Source organism: Salmo salar, chromosome ssa04 (assembly GCF_905237065.1).
Source record: "Salmo salar chromosome ssa04, Ssal_v3.1, whole genome shotgun sequence".
Classification (NCBI taxonomy): domain Eukaryota; kingdom Metazoa; phylum Chordata; class Actinopteri; order Salmoniformes; family Salmonidae; genus Salmo; species Salmo salar.
Window position 1 is genome coordinate 54967005 of NC_059445.1, and position 23085 is coordinate 54990089.

Genomic DNA, 23085 nt, shown 5'->3' on the forward strand with positions numbered 1-23085 from the left:
TTTACATATATTAATTGAGTGTATGGTAGCATTGCCTTTAAATTGTTTAACTTGGGTCAACCGTTTTGGGTAGCCTTCCACAAGCTTCCCACAATAAGTTGGGTGAATTCAGGTTTGTAGGCCTCTTTGCTCACGCACACTTTTTCAGTTCTGCCCACAAATTTTGTATGGGATTGAGGTCAGGGCTTTGTGATGGTCACTCCAATACCTTGACTTAGTTGTCCTTAAGCCATTTTGCCACAACTTTGGATGTATGCTTGGGGTCATTGTCCATTTGGAAGACCCATTTGCGACCAAGCTTTAACTTCCTACCTCATGATGCCATCTATTTTGTGAAGTGCACCAATCCCTCCTGCAGCAAAGCACCCCCACAACATGATGCTGCCACCCCTGTGCTTCACGGTTGGGATGGTGTTCTTCAGCTTGCAAGCGTCCCCCTTTTTCCTCAAAACATAACGATGGTCTTTATGGCCAAACAGTTCTATTTTTGTTTCATCAGACCAGAGGACAATTCTCCAGAAAGTTTTTTTTTTTTTACCCCATATGCAGTTGCAAACCGTAGTCTGGCTTTTTTATGGCGGTTTTGGAGCAGTGGCTTCTTCCTTGCTGAGTGGCCTTTCAGGTTATGTCGAAATAGTACTCGTTTTACTGTGGATATAGATACTTGTTTCCTCCAGCATCTTTACAGGGTCCTTTTGCTGTTGTTCTGGGATTGATTTGCACTTTTCACACAAGTACGTTCATCTCTAGGAGACAGAACGCTTCTCCTTCTTGAGCGGTATGACGGCTGCCTGGTCCCATGGTGTTTATACTTGCGTACTATTGTTTGTACAGATGAATGTGGTACCTTCAGGTGTTTGGAAATTGCTCCCAAGGATGAACCAGACTTGTTGAGGTCTACAATTTTTTTTCCTGAGGTCTTGGCTGATTTTCCCATCATGTCAAGCAAAGAGGCCCTGAGTTTGAAGGTAGGCCTTGAAATACATCCATAGGTACACCTCCAATTGACTCAAATGATGTCAATTAGCCTATCAGAAGCGTCTAAAGCCATGACATCATTTTCTGGAATTGTCCAAGCTGTTTAAAGGCACAGTCAACTTAGTGTATATAAACTTCTGACTCACAGGAATTGTGATACAGTGAAATAATCTGTAAACAATTGTTGGAAAAAATAACTTGTTTCATGCACAAAGTAGATGTCCTAACCGACTTGCCAAAACTATAGTTTGTTAAAAAGACATTTGTGGAGTGGTTGAAAAACAAGTTTTAATGACTCCAACATAAGTGTGTGTAAACTTCTGACTTCAACTGTAAGTATTCAGACCCTTTACTCAGTACTTTGATGAAGCACCTTTGACGCTACAAGCTTGGCAAACCTGTATTTGGGGAGTTTCTCCAATTCTATGCAGATCCTCTCAAGCTCTGTCAGGTTGGATGGGGAGCTTTGCTGCACAGCTATTTTCAGGTCTCCAGAGATCTTCGATAGGTTTCATGACCAGGCTGTGGCTGGGCCACTCAAGGGCATTCAAAGACTTGTCCCGAAGCCACTCCTGCATTGTCTTGGCTCTGTGCTTAGGCTTGTTGTCCTGTTGGACGGTGAACCTTCACCCCAGTCTGAAATCCTGTGTGCTCTGGAGCAGGTTTTCATCAAGGATCTCTTTGTACTTTGCTCCGTTCATCTTTGACTCGATCCTGACTAGACTCCCTGTCCCTGCCGCTGAAAAACATCCCCACAGCATGATGCTAACACCACCATGCTTAGCCATAGGGATGGTGCCAGGTTTCCTCCAGAAGTGACCGCTTGGGCGGTCAGCTCTAGGAAGAGTCATGGTGGTTCCAAACTTCTTCCATTTAAGAATGATGGAGGCCACTGTGTTCTTGGGGACCTTCAATGCTGCAGAAATATTTTGGGACCCTTCACCAGATCTGTGCCTCAACACAATCCTGTCTCGGAGCTCTAGGGACAATTCCTTTGACCTCATGGCTTGGTTTTTGCTTGGACATGCACTGTCAACTGTTGACCTTATATATAGACAGGTGTGTGCCTTTCCAAATCATGTTCAATCAATTGAATTTACCACAGGTGGACTCCAATCAAGTTGTAGAAATAGCTCACGGATGTTCAATGGTAACAGGATTAACCTGAGCTCAATTTCTAGTTGCATAGCAAAGGGTCTGAATACTTGTGTAAATACGGTTTTTTTGTTTTTATTTTGGATTAATTTGAACACATTTCTCAACCTGTTTTTGCTTTGTCATTATGGGTTATTGTGTGTAGATTTGCATAGGATTATTAACATTAAATCGATTTTAGAGTAAGGCTGTAACGTAACAAAATATATGGAAAAAGTCCAAGGGTCTGAATACTTTCCGAAGGCGATGTATGCTAGAGAATAGGGTGACATTTCAGATTTGCCCGCTGAGTGGTTTGTAGGTTTGGTGCATGTCTGAACATGTCTGAATGGTTGCTTCCCTGGTTGGAAAGATCTATGTGTCTGGGGTGAATCATTAGCTGTGTGTGTATCTGGAAATACATTTATATTTATTTCCCCTTTCTGCTAAGTTTGACTTGTGATTTTATTTGGTGGGCTGATACATTTAGGCTATGTCTGTGCTTGTGCTGTGGTGGATTTTGTTATTTGTAGAAATGTGTGTTTAAGCTTACTGCCTGTGTAAAGTAAAGGGTCATCTTTTTTCTCTCAAATATTTCAGTAAAATGAAATCATTATTTATTCTTTCTATTCCTTTTAGTGTCATATTGTCTTAGTAAATGTAAGCCTGGTAAGACAATGATAGATGTTGACTACAGTACAATTTATGGGAGGGGCTATTAATTCTAGTTATTTACTAATGGTCTCTAATCAGAGCCCTCCATACCCTTGATCATTTGTAATTCAAACTAGAGTACAGTACAGTCTTCTACAAGGTTTCTACCAATGATGTACAGTGCCTTTGGAAAGTATTCAGACCCCTTGACTTCTTTCACATTTTGTTACGTTACAGCCTTATTCTAAAATGGTTTAAATAAATAAAGAGCCTCAGCAATCTACACACAATACCTCATAATTTGGCCTGAATGCCAAGCGTCACTTCTAGAGGAAACCTGGCACCATCCCTATGGTGAAACATGTTGGTGGCAGCATCATGCTATGGTGACGTTTGTCAGCGGCAGGGACTGGAGACTAGTCAGAATTGAGGAAAAGATGAATGGAGCAAAGTAAAAAGAGATACTTGATGAAAACCTGCTCCAGAGCACTCAGGACTTCAGACTGGGGTGAAGGTTCACCTTCCAACAGGACAACGACCCTAAGCACACAGCCAAGACAACGCTGGAGTGGCTTCGGGAGAAGTCTCAGAATGTCCTTGTGGCCCATCCAGAGCCCAGACTCTGGAGAGACCTGAAAATATCTGTACAGCAATGCTCCCCATTTAACCTGACAGAGCTTGAGAGGATCTGAAGAGACGAATGGGAGAAACTCCCCAAATACAGTTGTGCCAAGCTTGTATCGTCATACCCAAGAAGACTTGAGGCTGTAATCGCTGCGAAGGTGCTAGAAGAAAGTACTGAGAAAAGGGTCTGAATACTTATGTAAATATGATATTTAAGTTTTTTAAATTTTAATAATTAGGGAAAAAATCTAAAGTCCTGTCTTTGCTTTGTCATTGTGGGGTATTGTGTGTAGATTGAGGAGGGGAAAAAAGTGATCCATTTTAGAATGAGGCTGTAACCTAACAAAATTTGGAAAAAGTCAAGGGGTCCCAATACTTTCCGAAGGCACTGTATATAAACCCTGGATTGCTGATGCTATGTATTGGCCAATGAGGGGCTTCAAAGCCACCGGTCGGCCATATTGGCACTCCCCAGAAGAAGCAGTCCTCCATAGGAATGTTTCAAGGACAAAATGACATGTATTTAAGTATTTTTAATTTTTTTTGTATTGGGGACAGTAACAGTACATTATATTTTATTTGTAAACTCAGCAAAAAAATGAATGTCCCTTTTTCAGGACCCTGTCTTACAAAGATAATTTGTAAAAATCCAAATAACTTCACAGATCTTCATTGTAAACGGTTTAAACACTGTTTCCCATGCTTGTTCAATGAACCATAAACAATTAATGAACATGCACCTGTGGAACGGTCATTAAGACACCAACAGTTTACAGACAGTAGGCAATTAAGGTCACAGTTGGGACACTAAAGAGGCCTTTCTACTGACTCTGAAAAACAGGAAAAGAAAGATGCCCAGGGTCCCTGCTCATCTGTGTGAATGTGCCTTAGGCATGCTGCATGAGGCATGAGGACTGCAGATGTGGCCAGGGCAATAAATTGCAATGTCTGTACTGTGAGACACCTAAGACACCGCTAGAGGGAGACAGGATGGACAGCTGATTGTCCTCCCAGTGGCAGACCGCGTGTAACAACAACTGCACAGGATCGGTACATCCGAACATCACACCTGCGGGACAGGTACAGGATTGCAACAACAACTGCCCGAGTTACACCAGGAACGCACAATCCCTCCATCAGTGCTCAGACTGTCCGCAATAGGCTGAGAGAGGCTGGACTGAGGGCTTGTAGGCCTGTTGTAAGGCAGGTCCTCACCAGACATCACTTGCAACAACGTTGCCTATGGGCACAAACCCACCGTCGCTGGACCAGACAGGACTGGCAAAAAGTGCTCTTCGCTGACGAGTCGCGGTTTTGTCTCATCAGGGGCGGTGGTCGGATTCACGTTTATCGTCGAAGGAATGAGCATTACACCGAGGCCTGTACTCTGGAGCGGGATCGATTTGGAGGTGGAGGGTCTGTCATGGTCTGGGGTGGTGTGTCACAGCATCATCGGACTGAGCTTGTTGTCATTGCAGGCAATCTCAACACTGTGCGTTACAGGGAAGACATCCTCCTCCCTCATGTGGTACCCTTCCTGCAGGCTCATCCTGACATGACCCTCCAGCATGACAATGCCACCAGCCATAATGTTCCTTCTGTGCGTGATTTCCTGCAAGACAGGACTGTCAATGTTCTGCCATGGCCAGCGAAGAGCCCGGATCTCAATCCCATTGAGCACGTCTGGGATCGGAGGGTGAGGGCTAGGGCCATCCCCCCCCCAGAAATGTCCGGGAACTTGCAGGTGCCTTGGTGGAAGAGTGGGGTAACATCTCACAGCAACAACTGGCACATCTGGTGCATTCCATGAGGAGGAGATGCACTGCAGTACTTAATGCAGCTGGTGGCCACACCAGATACTGACTGTTAGTTTTGATTTTGACCCCCCCCCAGAGACACATTAGTCAGAGACACATTAGTCAATTTCTGTTAGTCACATGTCTGTGGAACTTGTTCAGTTTGTCTCAGTTGTAGAATCTTATGTTCATACAAATATTTACACATGTTAAGTTTGCTGAAAATAAACGCATTTGACAGTGAGGACGTTTCTTTTTTTTGCTAAGTTTATGTTTAGCAGTAAACGTGGGTAAACAAATGTAGACAAATGCATTTCTACAGCTTCCAAAATATTTTTTACAATGGCAGGGGAGTGCCAAGGTGTGGTGGCTTCAAAACAACACCCCCAAAATGTAATCTAGTGTATATATAAATGATTGGTTTCTACCACTCTAATTTGATACATACATGCCAGTGACACTGTTGATGGAGGTTGATCACCGCCCTGTGGAGAAAGATTGCAACTGTATTTTGTATTTTGGTTCACAGTGCTCGCTCTCCCTTATTATTTTTTTTGTTTCGGCATTAACACAGTATACACATGATCCCAATTCTAGTTCCAAGACAGCGGCAATTTTAAAGATGATTTTTAGGCACATCGAACCAGGTCGCGCGCCGTAGTTAAAAAGTTGATGGTGCTCAGACTTCACATCTGAATTCCGGAAATAGCAAATTATCATAAGTGTATACAGTATTTGTCAACATGTAACTTTGTCCAAAGTGTAATACTTGTTTTGTGTCTCCCTGCTTTTTACTTTTTGGCGGGTCTTTTATGTGTGATATTTGTATATTGTTTTGTACATTGTTCGTGATGCCCTCTTATTTTGAGTGAATTGAATTCGGAAAACTGAAAGAATGCATCTTAAGAGTTTTCACACAAACGTTATGTACGGACCAAAATGGAACATGGTCACTGTGGTAGAACTTTTATTTTGATTGGAGATGTTCTGCATTTATTGAAAGTCCCATTAGTGGCCTAATTTCAGATGTGTCCATGTAAACAAGATTGATTAAGTTAATCTTTCTTGCAAAGCATGTAAACGTGTTTAACTAACTATTATATTAATCTGACTATCCACAGAATTGTATTATTTTGTGCGTGTAACCGTGCTCAATGAGCCAGATGTTTCATCGGATGTATAAATCTGAAGCATCCACTCACACACCAAAGAGAGGAAGCCTAGTGGACAGCAGTCGGAGAAGAACGAGCGAGATGGATTTTGGCCATAGTTGGGTGCGCTCGTAAATTTAATGCGGCTATCTAATACGATTTCAGCACACTCTCTTATGAGTGTGCCGGAGCGCAGTATAACCGAGGAATTTACTAACGCGCAACACCCCGTTGAATATTACCGGTGTCAGTAAACGTGTAAAAAAACGTAATTCAATTGTTGGCAGCACAGTTAGTCACCAGAACATGAAAACAGCCAGCTCTGCTAGGGCGAGTAAAATGGTCAGAGTGAGGTGTTCTCTCATTTGTGTCTGGAAGTAGCTATATCTAGCCAACTTTAGCTTGGGTGCTTAACTGCCGTCGTGAGGTCAAAACGCTTGGATCAACCCTATTCCCCAGCCAGAGCGTTCAGTGTGCGCCCGATGGGCGAACCGCTTTGAATTTACAAACGGACAATCTGACAATGCTCTGAATTTACGAACGCCCAGAGATCACTCCTCTTCTACTAATTCTGTACTTCCGGGGCCGACAGATGGCCGTCTAGCTTCGCGTTCCTAGGAAACTATGCAGTATTTCGTTTTTTTATGTGTTATTTCTTACGTTGTTACCCCAGGAAATATTAGGTTTTGTTATATACAGTCGGGAAGAACATTTTGTTTCTTTAAAAAAATATATTTAAACAAGCATTTCGCTACACTCGCATTAACATCTGCTAACCATGTGTATGTGACAAATATACATTTGATTTGATTCTTCTTCTGTGATATCATGGCAGTCCGCAAACAAATGTTTGAAGTGCATGCCTACTGTGCTGGAATGTACGATCAATCATGGTGTGCCCAATTCTGTACTAACATGAAAATAAAATCCCTACTAACTTCTACCACACCTCCCCAACCCCCCTACCCCATTAAACTTGATCTATATCATGCTGAAACACTCCACCCTTAGGATTGTTCAGCATGTCAACAACCATTTCAACTGTTAACCCCAATATCTATTTTGCCGTCTCCACAATAACCTTCAAACTGGCATTTTTGCTTTCCACAACCCGTGTCGTATTGCTAACCTTACCAATAAAAAGCGTCCTTTGATACCGCACATTCATGAGCACAAGATTTTTGAACAGGCCTTAAAACCATGCCAGGACCATCAGAAGCACCAGTCCCGACAGTAGGTCCACTTACTACAGGTAGATCCACGTAAGCTCCATCAGTCTGCACTGTAGTTCTACCAATCTGTTTTACAGCCTCTGCATATGATACATCATGACTGATCCTATATCTCTGAGCCTCTCTAGCCTCTCTCTGCACCTGGCATCGACCAAATATTGCACTTAACCTTCACATTGCTTCCAAACTCACCGTAATCATTGTCCCCTCCACACTTGGCACATCTTTTCTTTCCTTTACACTGAGCGTTGTCAGCTATATGTCCCATTCTTTGGCATTTAAAACACCACAGTGCATATGGGACAAATTCTCTAACATTGAAACTAAGGAATCCTTTCTGTACTTTTCCTGGCAAAACTTTCTCAAACCTCAGCATCACTGATAAGCTTTCACTTCTTTGACCCACTTTCCTACTGATCAACCTTTTGGCCTCAATCACTTTGCCTCCCTTCACATTTTCTTTAATAATATCATCTGTGGACATAGATATTGGGACACCAGTGAATACTCCCCTCAACCTATCATAAGCACCAGGTACATGGCTTTTTATCTTCTTCCCACTAAGCTTTTCCTGGCTAACACAAAATATTAGCAATCTTCCATTTCCAATTAACCAGGCTGATTTAACTTCACCTATCTCTTTCTCTACAGCATTAGTTAGTCAGATAGTTTGTAATTGAAGCCCTGTTGTCTAATCAAACACAATCACAACTTTCCACTCCGACACATTATTACTCTTACTTCCTACCTTGACGCTCCACTGCTTTCAGTATCATATGATCTGATCTCTCTTCTTCCTATGTCTTTCCAATACAGACCATTCAGATCCCTGACCCTCATCCTCCTGACTCCATATCATCAGAACCAGAGGCACAACTTTCACTGGGGACACAGGTTTTATCATTGCACTGTGATACAAAAAACGGCACCGGCGTGCTTTAGGATCATGCGGACGCCTCAGAGCGGTATGGTAGGCTGTTTGACTGTGTCAGCCGGCTGGATTTAGGACCTGCTAGGACACCACATTGCGGGTGGACAGGCTGTGTGAAGGCAAAACTATTATTGTAGGACCAGCACAGTGCTGCTGTCTGCAGCTGCTGTCTCTGTGTTGTGCTTTTCTCTGGGTTGTAAAAGCAAGCAGAGCAGAAATTGGCTACTCTTTATTTGACTGATATAGCTGTCAAGATAACAGCTGTTTGACTTAACAGAAAAAAATTAAAATATTCCCAGTGCTGAGCTTGTAGTGTAACTCACATGCAATGTTAACTAATGTTTCATCCCCTCTCGACTGAAGTTATGTCTGAAGAGAATTAACTAGTTAGCTAGCTAGTAGCTACCGCAGTCAGTTCAGCTCTAGCCTCTAGCTATCTGTCAGGGAGATGCATCTAACAGTTGTTGTGTGTATTGAAATGTTTTTTTGTTGCCTTTTTGTTCTGTTTCAACAGAAGTAAATTAACTTGGCTAGTTTTCACCAGTTGATGTACCATTAGAGCTATCCAAAAGTTGGCTAACATTCGCTAGCTAGCTCACTAACTTTAGCTATTATTTTTACTTCAATCACATTAGACCTGAATCAAATTATGAAACCAGCGGCCAAACGATTTCAGACCGATATTCGAATGTTTTTTTGACAGTGCAATGTGAGTTTTTATTAGAGTCAATATAGCAATGTAACGTTATTGATCTGTCAGTTTCCCTATATAATTGTCTTAGCAGGGTCAGACAGCCAGGGAAGACCAGTTTACGGAGCTCAGGTGAATTTTGCAGTATATTTTAACAATCAGTGAATGGATACAAAGTTCCATCTTGAGTTGATGGGTAGGCTACAGTCTGTGATCTATTATCAATTATTGAACCATTGATTATTTTCTTGGATAATGTATAAAGTTCACCAAGGTAATTCTTTGTCATGCCTCATCTGAGCAGGATCAGATGGTGACCGGGGTCTCAGCAGGTTCAGGCAACCAGGGAAGACCAGTCTTTGACGGCATTGAGGTGCACTTTTGCAGGTACCACACTTTATTCTCTCTGTGCAGCAAACACTGAAAACTATTTTAAGGCATTCTGACAAACCTCCAAAGTTGATTTTCAAACTGTATCAAGGATTGATAGAGGCTTTTCCCGATGACACAAAACATGTCAAACAAGAATGTGGGAAAACCTGGGAGACACTATTGATGATGAATGGATATAGATATGTTTGAATGCCCAGTCATGTTTATATAATCTCAGACATAAATTACTGCCGTTTAAGATAAAACATACTATATTCCAGTGAATCACTGCCTGGTATGGCAACTGCTCAGCTTCCGACCGCAGGGTACTACAGAGGGTAATGCGTACGGCCCAGTACATCACGGGGCCAAGCTTCCTGCCATCCAGGACCTCTATACCAGGCAGTGTCAGAGAAAGGCTGAAAATATTGTCAAAGACTCCAGCCACCCTAGTCATAGACTGTTCTCTCAGTATCCGCACGTCAAGAGGTACCGGAGCGCAAAGTCTAGGTCCAAGAGGCTTCTAAACAGCTTCTACCCTCAAGCCATAAGACTTCTGAACAGCTAATCAAATGGCTACCCTGACTATTTGCATTGCCCCCCCCCCATTGCATTGTTGGTGAAGGGCTTGTAACTAAGCATTTCACTGTAAGGTCTACACCTGTTCTATTTGGCGCATGTGACAAGTAAAATGTGATTTGATTTGATTTTGAAACTAAATATCATTCACTCAGAAGTGTAATTCCTCTGCTGGCTGTGTGAAACACAAAAGGGGACATATTTGGACATATTTGCATATGTTATGATCTTGCAAAGACTGGCTGAATTTTGTCAGAGTATTATTTTATCTCAGCATGTCTACAGATTCTCCCTTCTCCCTGTTTTTGTTTGCTTGGAAATGTTGATACTGGAGATTTATCAGAATAAACGTTTATAGCGGCAAAGAAATGCATTGCCATTAATTGGAAGATTGGTTATCCTCCCAGAATGTCACAATGGATGGCAGAAATGTCAAGTTATGCATCACTAGATTTTATTTATTATAAGATTATGGGTATACTGTGCAACTTTCATAAGTTCTGGGTGCCTTATATGGAATACTGTATGACAAAATGAGTCTGTATTGAAAATTCGATTTTTTTTTTTTAGTCGAGCAGTTGCAAATAGATAAGTGTTTGTTTATTTCATTCCATTTACGAGTTTTGTCAATTTATTCATCTTTTGTTTGAAACGCTCCTGTCAATGTTAAGGAAGGACGCGCACCTGATTACGCATATAGAAGTAGGACTAGTCTACCTGGCCTGCACACAAATGTAGGCCTATAAATGTGCCCATTTGTGGATGTGTGATAGTATTTTGTCTTAACTCACCACCACTAATGAGCTGTGGAGCTTCTCAAAGTAATTTTTCTTCACATCAAAGAGCAAGTTAACAAAGTCTGTTTTTAGAATCAATTGAGAATGACAATAGTTCCTCAAAGTATTTGAACAATATTTCCAGCTCTCTCCCTTTCAATAACCATTCGGCATGAAATTGAAAAATGTAAAGCTCTGATCCAGTGGAAACGTCATAAAATACCTGATTACTTGTTATTCCTTTCACAAATAGCCTACAGCTGTTCCGAGCTCACTGGCGCGGGAAACTCTGAGGGCCCAGAATATTTTATACAACCAGTTTCTGGGTGACCCAGTTGATATTTGATACAATGTTTCAAGTTTGTTGCAGACAGGCCATGCGTAGCCAATGTGATTAAAAGGATATTTATTTTTATCAGTATATTTTCTACCTGCAGGCTACACTGTTTTTAATGTGTTGGCTTTATGTAAGCTATTTTTACATAGATGGAAATAAAAGTTACAATTTACATAAGTATTCACATCCCTGTGTCAATACTTTGTAGAAGCATCTTTGGCATGATTACAGCTGTGAGTCTTTCTGGGTAAGTCTCGAAGAGCTTTCAAGACCTGGATTGTGCAACATTTGCCCAATATTCTTTTAAAAATTCTTCAAGATCTGTCAAATTGATTGTTGATCATTGCTAGACAACTATTTTCAGGTCTTGCCATAGATTTTCAAGTAGATTTAAATCAACACTGTAACTCGGCCACTCAGGAACATTCACTGTCTTCTTGGTAAGCAACTCTAGTGTAGATTTGACCTTGTGTTTTACGTTATTGTCCTGCTGAAAGGTGAATTAATCTCCCAGTTTCTGGTGGAAAACTGAACCAGGATTTTGTGCTTAGCTCCATTCCGTTTCATTTTATCCTGAAAAAATCCACAGTCCTTAACGATTACAAGCATACACATAACATGATGCAGCCACCACTATGCTTAAAAATATGGAGAGATATACTCAGTAATGTGTCGTATTGGATTTGCTCCAAACATAACACTTTGTATTCAGGACAAACAGTTAATTGCTTTGCCACCTCTTTTGCAGTATTACTTTAGTACCTTGTTGAAAACAGGATTCATGTTTTGGAATATTTGTATTCTGTACAGCCTTCCTTCTTTTCACTCTGTCAATTAGGTTAGTATTGTGGAGTAACTAAAATGTTTCATCCTCAGTTTTCTATCACAGCCATTATAATCAAACTGTTTTAGTCAGCATTGGCCTCATGGTGAAATCCCCGAGCGGTTTCCTTCCTCTCCGGCAACTGAGTTAGGAAGGAGGCCTGTATCTTTGTAGTGACTGGGTGTATTGATGCACAATCCGAAGTGTAATTAATAACTTCACCAGGGATATTCAAAGGCTGGTCTACTAATAGGTGCCCTTCTTTGCGAGGCATTGGAAATCCTCCCTGGTCTTTGTGGTTGAATCGGTGTTTGAAATTCACTGCTCGAATGAGGGACCTTACAGATACAGTGCATTTGGAAAATATTCAGACCCCTTCACTTCCACATTTTGTTACATGTCAGCCATATTCTGAAAATGATTAAATCGTCTTTCCCCTCAATCTACACACAATATCCCATAATGACAAAGCAAAAATAATACAGAAATATCACATTTACATAAGTATCTGAATACAGGCACTGCTCATCACCTGGCCAATACCATCCCTATGGTGAAGCGTGGTGGCAGCATCATGCTGTGGGGATGTTTTTCAGAGCTTAAGAGGATCTGCAGAGAAGAATGTGAGAAACTCCTGAAATGTGATATTTCTGTATTCTTTTTTAAAATTTGCAAACATTTCTAAAAACCTGTTTTTTTTATTTGCTTTTGCCCTTGTTGAAGCACCTTTGGCGGTGCACCTTGTTGAAGCACCTTTAGCAGTGATTACAGCATCGAGTCTTCTTGGGTGTGACGCTACAAGCTTGGCACACCATTCAGAGACTTGTCCCGAAACCACTTCTGCGTTGTCTTGGCTGTATGCTTAGGGTTGTTGTCCTGTAGGAAGGTGAACCTTCATCCCAGTCTGAGGTCCTGAACGCTCTGGATCAGGTTTTCATCAAGGTTCTCTGTACTTTGCTCGGTCTCCCAGTCCCTGCCGCTGAAAAACATCCCCACAGCATGATGCTGCCACCACGCTTCACCGTAGGGATGGTATTGGCCAGGTGATGAGCAGTGCCTGGTTTCCTCCAGACGTGATGCTTTGCATTCAGGCCAGAGTTCAATCTTGGTTTCATCAGACCAGAGAATCTTGTTTCTCATGGTGTAGGTGTCTTTTGGCCAACTCCAAGCGGGCTGTCATGTGCCTTTTACTGAGGAGGGGTCTGGCCACTCTACCATAAAGACCTGATTGGTGTAGTGCTGCAGAGATGGTTGTCCTTCTGGAAGGTTCTCCCATCTCCACAGAGGAACTCTAGAGCTCTGTCAGAGTGACCATTGGGTTCTTGTTCACCTCCCTGACCAAGGCCCTTCTCCCCCGATTGCTCAGTTTGGCCGGGCGCTCAGCTCTAGGAAGAGTCTCGGTGATTCCAAACGTCTTCCATTTAAGAATGATGGAGGCCACTGTGTTCTTGGGGACCTACAATGCTGCAGACATTTTTTGGCACCCTTCCCCAGATCTCGACACAATCCTATCTCGGAGCTCTATGGACAATTCCTTCGACCTCATGGCTAGGTTTTTGCTCTGACATGCACTGTCAACTGTGGGACCTTATATAGACAGGTGTGTGCCTTTTTCAAATCATGTCCAATCAATTGAATTTAGCACAGGTGGACTCCAATGTAGTTGTAGAAACAGCTCAAGGATGATCAATGGAAACAGGATGCACCTGATCTCAATTTCAAGTCTCATAGCAAATGGTCTGAATAGTTATGTAAAGAATGCATTTAAAAAAAAAATTGTTTATACATTTGCAGTGAAGGGGTCTGAATATTTTCCGAATGCACTGTAATTGTATGTGTGGGGTACAGAGATGAGTCATTCAAAAATCATATTAAACATTATAATTGCACACTGAGTAAATCCATACAATTTATTATGTGACTTGTTAAGCTTATTTCTATTCCTGAACTTATTTAGGCTTGCCATAACAAAGGGGTTGAATACAGTTCAGATTTTTATTTTTAATAAATGTGTAAAAACATAATTCCACCTTGACATTATGGGTTATTGTGTGTTTTGTCACTCGCTTACAATCTCTATGTATTACATTTTAAATTCATGCCATAACACAACATTTGGAAAAGTCAAGGGGTGTGAATACTTTCTGAAGGCAAGGTATTTGGTTAGTAGATGCCCTACTGAGTATTTTTCACTAAATACGCTAAAAGGGACGGGTAGAAAAGTTCTCTAAACCACAATATTCTCAACATATCAGTGTCAACATGTCTTTTTTTTTTAAATTATTATAAAAAAAAAAAAATATGTTTTCATAAATGACTCAATGCCTTTTCTTTTGAAGGTTTCTTCATTACCACACGGAAGTGACGTCATTGTTTGTGGCGCTGGCAGAATACTAATGAGGTTTAAACATTCATGAGTCAAGTTGGCAACAGTTGTCCACATGTTGATGAGCAGCAAATACGGTATATGATTGGTTTTTATTGTCATTTTGTGAAATCTGACAACTTTTGCTGTGTAGTTTATTTCTTGAACATTATTTATAACTTGCTAGTTTTTAGCGAGATAATATAACTAGCTACAGTAAGGTTAGTCTAGTAGCTAAATTAGCTATCCCAAATCAAGTTCTTCGATCATGCTGTTTGTGAACTTTTGTCTTAGCTAGTTTCACCTGAAAAGTTGTCACCAAAATGTCTGCAATTAATACATACATAATGCATGTACAACTACATAATTTGTAAAGGTTTTGTTATGTGCTAGCCAGCTATGACTCACGGGCAGTCATATGGCTTAACGGGATTTATGCGTCACAGCGCGCCTTTCTGGACGAAGACCTGCCAGACTGTAATGCCCTTTGGCTTTAACAATAGTTAACCTGCTAAATTAGCTTAATGTTTACATGCAAAGAGTTCTTGTCACCCTGTTTTGTGTTGTAAGGTAGGCTTTGCTTGCTACATACTTCAAGGACATTGAGATTCATTGATGGATGAAACCACTCATGGGGGTAACATGTTGCTTCCTATTATAGCTAAGCTAAAGTTTATTGTTTGTTGTCAAATGTGGTAACTAGCTACTAATCTGACGAAAGACACGCTCGTATATCTTAAGAATTTGGACCATCATTACAGCACATCAGTGAAACATGATGAAAAAAGAGATTGCAGCAGTGGTGTTTTTCCTGAAAAGACTGATCAAAAAGGTGGAAAAGTTAGAGACCCAGAAACTGGACTTGTTTGTGGAGCAGTTTACTGTTGCCCTGCAGGAGAAGTTCAGGGGGCATTGGTACCCTGACAACCCCAGCAAAGGACAGGCCTTCAGGTAACTAAACTACTGATCTGACCCCAGTCTGTTGCCTTGCTCTCACGGTTTGGCATCCATACCAGTAGTTTTATGAACCTCCAGTTTAGGGCATCATGAATAAGGTGTGTTTTTGATATGCAGTGATTTGTATGATTGGAGTTATCAATGTATTGTATACTCTACTTCGCAGGTGTATTCGGCTGAACAGGTTGCAGAAGGAGGATCCAGAGTTGCTGCGGGCCTGCCAGGAGAGTGGGGTTCAGTACAAGGACCTTGGCCTGCCCAGAGAACTCACTCTGTGGGTAGACCCTGGGGAGGTGTGCTGCAGGTCAGTCTGTCTTATTTAAAAGCATTGGGTTTGTGTAAGTATTGGCTGGAAGGCGTTAAATCCATTACAGGAGAGTGTGCAAGTGCACACTTTGGGAGATGGGTAGACAATCGGTATGCAGCCTCGGTTGTTGCATTGTTTACCAGTCAAGTAACTAAATTGTTGATATACATTCAGTGATAGAGCATCACAAGTCTTGTTGGCTTCTTCCTTTCACTATCGCGCAGGTATGGAGAGAAGAACCATGCTTTCACGGTGGCCAGTTTTTTTTGGTGATGAGAATGTGACTGAGAAGGTGACCAGCGCTGTGGAGAGGGTGACGTCTGACTACCACTTCGGTTCTTCTTCAGATGAGGATAGTGGCCTCAGGGAAACCCGTCCATCCCCTACCTGCCCCTAAAATCACCACACATACCAGGTACAACCAGTAATGTAGTGTTTCCATACAGAATACCTCCTTGGTCAGCACTGACAATGTGGGAAATATAATTGAAATTGACGCATGTTTTATTGTTCAAAGGTGATCTACCCAGCTGCTCCTTTGTGGCGTCGTCAAGTGCCCAAGCAAAAGAAGATGGGGCCTGGTAAAGGATATGACGTCCCTCCACGTCCTCCTCACTATGGCTTCAGACCTCAAGGCAGACCCACCCAGCCCTTCAGACACAAAGGCTGGGCTCTGCCTGGCTAGAGAGGGGGGCTCGGATACTGGGGTGGCACTCCAGGCCTGGCTTACTGTTAGGGACCACTGTAGCAAGTGTTGACGTTAGTATTAGCCTGTTCCAGGTTCCCTGAGCTGTTGAGGCTAACCACTAGAGCGAGCAATAGTTCATGGGTGACAGGTAGCCTAGCGGTTAAGAGTGTTGGGTCAGTAACTGAAAGGTTGCTGGTTTAAATCTCCGAGCCGACTAGGTAAAACATCTGTCGATGTGCCCTTGAGCAAGGCACTTAACCCTTATTGCTCCTGTAAGTTGCTCTGGAGAAGAGTGTCTGCTAAGTGACTGACATGTTAGAGGGAATGGGAATGAAGGGGCAAACAAAGTCCACCAAGATGTCTGACCACATTTTTTAAATGTATTTTTGTAGTGAGATAGTCACTGGAATTTGTTATTTTTATGATAAGAACATTAACTCTATACACTTGAGAAAATTTGTAATCGTGTGAGTAAAATAATTCGTTGTAATGGATAAGGAATATAGGAATTTTATGTGTATTTTATAGATACAAAGATATATGTACTGTATTTATTTTTTATGGGTTAATTGTATGATACCTCCTGCTGTACTGTCCATCAGTTACGTTCCAATGAGAAATTGTTTTATTTATTCAGTGTACTAGTATATCAGCCTCCAGTATTTATGCTGCAGTAGTTTATGTGTCGGGGGGCTAGGGTCAGTCTGTTACATCTGGAGTATTTCTCTTGTCTTATCCGGTGTCCTGTGTGTATTTAAATATGCTCTCTCTAATTCTCTTTCTCTCTTTCTGTCTTTCTCTCGGAGGACCTGAGCCCTAGGACCATGCCTCAGGACTACCTGGTATGATGACTCCTTGCTGTCCCCAGTCCACCTGGCCGTGCTGCTGCTCCAGTTTCAACTGTTCTGCCTGCGGCTATGGAACCCTGACCTGTTCACCGGACGTGCTTGTTGCACCCTCGACAACTACTATGATTATTATTATTTGACCATGCTGGTCATTTATGAACATTTTAACATTTTAACATTTTGACCATGTTCTGTTTTAATATCCACCCTGCACAGCCAGAAGAGGACTGGCCACCCCTCATAGCCTGGTTCCTCTCTAGGTTTCTTCCTAGGTTTTTGGCCTTTCTAGGGAGTTTTTCCTAGGGAGTTTTTCCTAGCCACCGTGCTTCTTTCACATGCTTTGCTTGCTGTTTGGGGTTTTAGGCTGGGTTTCTGTACAGCACTTTGAGAATATCAGCTGATGTACGAAGGGCTATATAAAAATAAATTTGATTTGAAATTTGATTTGAATTGCGCTTACCACTTAAATTGAGACAAACACATTTTCTAATCCTACCTCAATGCTGTTTTGATTTTACTATTCTGTAATTTTAATACTTATTGCCTTCACACCATCAGAGGCCATATCAGGTAAATATTAATTAACTTTATATTTTAACAACCCATAGGCCTACAGTACACACAATCAAAAGAAGGTATATGGATGACAGCTGTTGACAGCTGTTGAATTCAGTCTGATGCTGTTCAAAAGCATGTTTGCAATGTCATAGGCTACGTTTTAAAGCTTTTCCAAACTATTTTATAGCTTGTCTTGTTTACAGTATTTCAAATTGTTGAACAGTAAAATGACAATTTAACTATTGGGAAGGTGTGTTCATTGTTGTATTACTGGCTTCACGTGCTCGGGGGAAATATTGTAGGAAACTGGGAAGAGGTAAGTCCAACATGATTGTGTTCAAGCCTTTGGAAATCTTATTATTATTCAACCAGTAAGAATGTAGCTAGCTTGATAAGCTTGCTAACATTGCTGCTAATACTAAAGTTAGCTGGCTTGTTAAACATTCACAATATGGTCAGACTAGCTACAGTATCCATATTGATAAGGTTGTAATTGTCAAAAGCGGATTTATCTTTTGGGTAAAAGGTCTGTGGTGAAACGTAGCAACTCGACTAACATTTTCTCCGAGTAGTTTCCCTCCTGTAATTCTGACTTGGGCCATTCAAGTGACATTTCCCACTGGGAACTAGGAGCTTCCGACAGCACTTGCACGCGGCATAATAGCCTAATACGGCAGGGGGCGTGAAAGTATCTTGGTACACGACTTTGCTACCCTCCGGAAATCACGTGTCTAGACTCCTGCTCTCCAATGCACCTGCTGAGGCGAAAAGGGAGCGGAGAGTTTTGATGCTTCGGGAGAGTGGTCTGTCTGTCTGGAGCGCCGCAGAAGTTATTTTTTCAACCGAGTTTTAAAGGAAAAGTATTGGAATAGACAGAAAGGAATGGATTTGTCGATATCCCATCTCTGCTCTGTATTAATTATTCTCATTGCAGGTAAGTTTTGCTTCCACCGGGTACTTTTTTTATTCGCAAATTTCAAAAGCGCGATCGAAAATGGAGTGGCGAGTAAGTAACGTTACACAGGTCGTCTCACTCATTGCGCTGGCGAGCAACATGCTAAAAAGTTAACTTTGAGATGTTTGCGACTAAAATAACGAACTGGTAGGCTGCTCTATGGAATTACATGTGACGTAACTTTACCAAAGATTATACTAATTTGGTTACTCCTGTTTTCACTGAAAGAATATTGAAAATAGCTATTTAAACATAGTTTCGCTAACTAGCTAACGTTAACTGAGAATTCCAAATTGCATCACTGGTCAAAATGTGTGATCACCCCAAATTCCATGCTGGAATTCTGAAATTCCATACTAGAGCCTATTATTCTTCAATTGACTGGAAATCATTTTTACTTTAAGAATGTTATTTTTCCAACACATGGTTTATTTTATTAAGTTATGGGTTATTCATGTGCCTGAGCTAGCTGTTACGTCTTGGGCGAAATTGGTTTCCTAACTCATTCTGCAAAGCATTTTTGAACGCTACCTATCAAGCGATGTTTTTGTTTTGCATATGTTAACTTTAACACACAATAGTTTGATCTGCCTTAGAACCTGTAAAGGGCTTCAAAGTGCTGCAGTTTCTCTCAGCCATCTGCCAATACCATGTAAACTGTATAACCCTCCCTCGCTAGGCATGAAAAGTGCCAAGGATGTGTTTTTTAATAAGCCCAGCCAGAAATTAATCACGTTAGCTGATTATCGACCAGATTTATGTCCCTGAAATATGTTAATATTACTGTGAGTGTGTAATTTCAACCATTAGGCCTACAATTAGTGTAGCCCATTTGAATGTTTCCTTTAGCCTCATAGATAGAGAACAGAACCTAATTAGCTTTGATTCACAATCCTTCACCAGTAAAGATATGAGGAGTGATTTGTTGAGGTCCATTTTCTTCTGACTGACTGCCTGTTAATAATTTCTCACACTCCTTGTCACTATCCCCCCCCCCCCCAGCAACACACCATGTGCAAATGTCCTGCTGTAACTAATCAATAGTAGTGAACAAAGTTTGGGCCTAGAGACATGTAGATGGCTCTGATTTTTGACGTGGTAGACACTGTGGTATCATGTAGTTTGAACTTTCTGGGACCTGTTGAAATGGGTATTGGCTCTCATGACATCTAGATTGGATGGAAATTACCCTCGTTATCAGCAGGCGATGCAGATGGGTTGTTATCATTGATTACCTATAAAATAAATTTTTCATCAGGGATGCCCTTTATACAGATTGTATTGTTGCCGGTGGGTAGCTCACTGCTGGAGGGTAATTTAGCACTCTTATTATTTGTGTCCTTGTTGCTGTCCTGGAATTTCCACTGAAACCAGCCCATCCTCCTCTCTCACCACAGAAGTGAAACCATGGTACTGTAGGTCAGTTGGTTCTCAAACTTTTTGATCCACAACCCCCAAGAAGAAGTGGTTCAAAGCTTTTGACCTCGCGCACAATCACTGAACAAATGTAGCCTGCCATTAAAGCCATAAATGGTGATGAATTTTCTAAACGCAAGATACAGAAATAAACTGTATAACTCCTGCATTTTGAGCTTAGTCATTCATGTTAGCAGTCAATATCAACTAGGGATATCATGTCACTTCTCTGGAGTCCACAGAAAGCTGGATCATACGGCCTACCTGTATGCAGCGCTTGCAGGATTGGATGGAAAGCATGATCTGTCTAACCTTTTTCTTGCTCACAAATATCGTAATTATTTTGTCAGAATGTTACATCTTCATCCCACAAGTATGGAAGGCATTACGATGTTACAGCTATCTTTAGACATAGCCAGTAGGCCTATATACTGGGGTATATAATTAACCCACCCAAACTAGACCTATCTGAAATATGAAAATGATCCATGAAGTCGCCAGGTAGCCTATTCTTCTGGCAAAGATGCGTCCGTAGCAGATTGCTAAACTGTATTCTACATCATCTTCCATGGGGTTTAACAGCAGTTGGCATCCAATGTTAATGGTGCATTACCGCCAGCAGCTGGACGGCGTATTGAATAAGAAACTAAAAAAACATTGCTCTGACCGCGAAGACCCACGGTCAGAGCAATGATGTTCCTCTCCACTGGTTACAGATAAAACCCCTGCAATAATGAAGTGCTTTGTTTACACATGCAGGCACATCTCCTGCTGTGTTAAACGTCTGGTTAAGGGTGTTATACTATCCCAACAATGTGGTTTTTGCTCATGCTGTACATTGTTGTACATTAGTAGAGAGGCTCATTACCATTATAATGGCTTCATGAGCTCATCATTTGGGGCACTGTCCCAGCAGAGTAGACATGCATGGCATTTTTACCAGACTTATCATGGCATTTATCTGACATGGCACAATGATGCATAGGCAGCCTCTTCACAATTGGGATTCAATGCAACTTTGGGCATTTCTTTAAATGAAGTATGCCTAGTCTAGCCTATAAGTTAGGCTTAATGAAGATTATATTATTTTATAAGGCCTAGGCCTACATAAGTGCTTCACAAATAATTTGCAAGAATATAAAGGGTGTTGAGGGTTATAGTTGGATTTCTGAGATGTAACAGTTTTCATATAGGCTAGCTTTGCCAACTGAAACAAATAAGCTTTTACAGGGAGCTCAAAGTAAAAATAAGCTTTTACAGGGAGCTCAAAGTAAAAGGTGATTCTCCTCTTTCCGAGGCTTGTGTCAAGGCTGTGTCTAAGGCACTTTCTGTGTTTGTTCTGTCAGAGGTACATTCTCAATATCTTCTCCACAGCCCTGGCTACAATAAGCAGATGGCAGTAAACATCCTCCAGCCAGTCAGCACTTTGACTGTGTTGGTTTAAGTTGTGGGGCCTGGCCAGTTATTTTCACAGAAACCTGATGAGGTCTCCTGTAGAGCTGGCTGTGGACTGGTCAGTGCTGAGTGAAGCTGGGGACCTAGGGTAAGGTAAATGCAGAGAGACTAAGGGTGCAGCAGACCTTGGATGTTGTTACCTGATAAGCATGCTGCACTCCACAGTGCCAGCTGGAAGCTCGCTGCTAGGATACCTTGTGAAAACAAGCAAGTAGATCCTGGGAGGGTGATTGGGTTTGGGTCTCATTGAAGTGAAGCCTTTCTCTATTGTATTGGTGGGTCTGAAATAACTCCTTTGATTCAATCTCATGAAAACTAAATTCTTTCACAAATGTTTTATTTTATTTGTTCACTTAAGCAATAATACATTAGAGGCCATGTGAAATCTTTATCTTGACTGTGGACATGGTATAATAAAAATGTCATACACATGGACTCAAGTGTATTATTGCTTTTATACCGCGAGTTACCAGCATTAAAAAGCAAAATTATTTCCCAAACAATCAATTTTTCGACAAAACGGGATGCTACATTCACTAACACTGGTTGTCAAGTGCAATTTTAGGTGTTCTCTGGTCGTTAGTTCTATTCATTTTAACTGTCAGGTAAAGCAAAACTACCCGAGCACTGGTTGATTGTTCCATAACTTTGCAGGTTGCTATGGCAAACAAAAATGGTCCCCCCCTGCTAGCTAGCACAATCACTTCTGATTGAAGCTGGGAAGATGGCAAACTAGCTGCATTTCTTTGTATATATCCTTAACAATTATGCTGATTTATGATTTCGACTGACTGAGAAAAGCCTTACTTCTGTCTCTTCCCGACTCCCGACATGTTCTTTATTATGGGACAAGGTGGAGACCGAATTTCAATATTGCAACATTGTTGCAAATGTCAGATGTCTATATGCTTTTTACAGTGGCTCTCATGTTTATAAGTTTCATGGCTGGGCAGATGAGGCATTTGATCTGTAAAAGTAGTAGTGCGTTGCTAGGTAACGATGTAAACGATGGCACTTTTTATGAACGTTGCCATGTGTATGTTGTCTAGTATATAATGGGTGGGATAGACTCTAACAATGGGAATTCCAAACCACCCGTTGTATAATTAAGCAATAAGGCCCGGAGGAGGTGGTGTATATAGCCAATATGGAGTGCCTGGATACAGCCTTTAGCCGTGGTATATTGGTCATATACCACAAAACCCAGAGGTGCCTTATTGCTATTATAAACTGGTTACCAACGTAATTAGAACAGTAAAAATATTTGTTTAGTCATACCCACAGCTTTCAGCCAATCAGCATTCAGGGCTCGAACCACCTGGTTTATAATTGGTCTTAGGCTATTGTTAGCTGATCACGGCCAGGGTGAGGTTCTTTTGTCCTATCTTAAACCAACCCTTTTGACTCAAACAAGAATATCATATTGTAGTATCTCAAAGTAGAATGGAGTTTCAGGCA

The 23085-nt window shown here is 41.4% G+C and overlaps 2 protein-coding genes across 2 annotated transcripts in view; both read left to right on the plus strand.

Annotated features, from left to right (window-relative positions):
• Positions 1 to 14448: 14448 nt before the first annotated feature.
• On the plus strand, positions 14449 to 17235 carry LOC106603526 (protein BTG3). Its single transcript, XM_014197344.2, is given in 5 exon segments — positions 14449 to 15394; positions 15567 to 15704; positions 15932 to 15973; positions 15975 to 16122; positions 16225 to 17235. Coding segments are annotated over 5 exon segments (672 nt in total). The 5' UTR covers positions 14449 to 15218; the 3' UTR covers positions 16393 to 17235.
• Positions 17236 to 18536: 1301 nt separating this feature from the next.
• Positions 18537 to 23085, plus strand: part of LOC106603525 (coxsackievirus and adenovirus receptor homolog) — a 108630-nt gene continuing 104081 nt past the window's right edge. Inside the window, exon 1 of the mRNA XM_014197343.2 lies at positions 18537 to 18735. Coding sequence (XP_014052818.1) covers positions 18684 to 18735 — 52 coding nt within the window. The 5' untranslated portion in view covers positions 18537 to 18683. The remainder of the gene's footprint in view (positions 18736 to 23085) is intronic.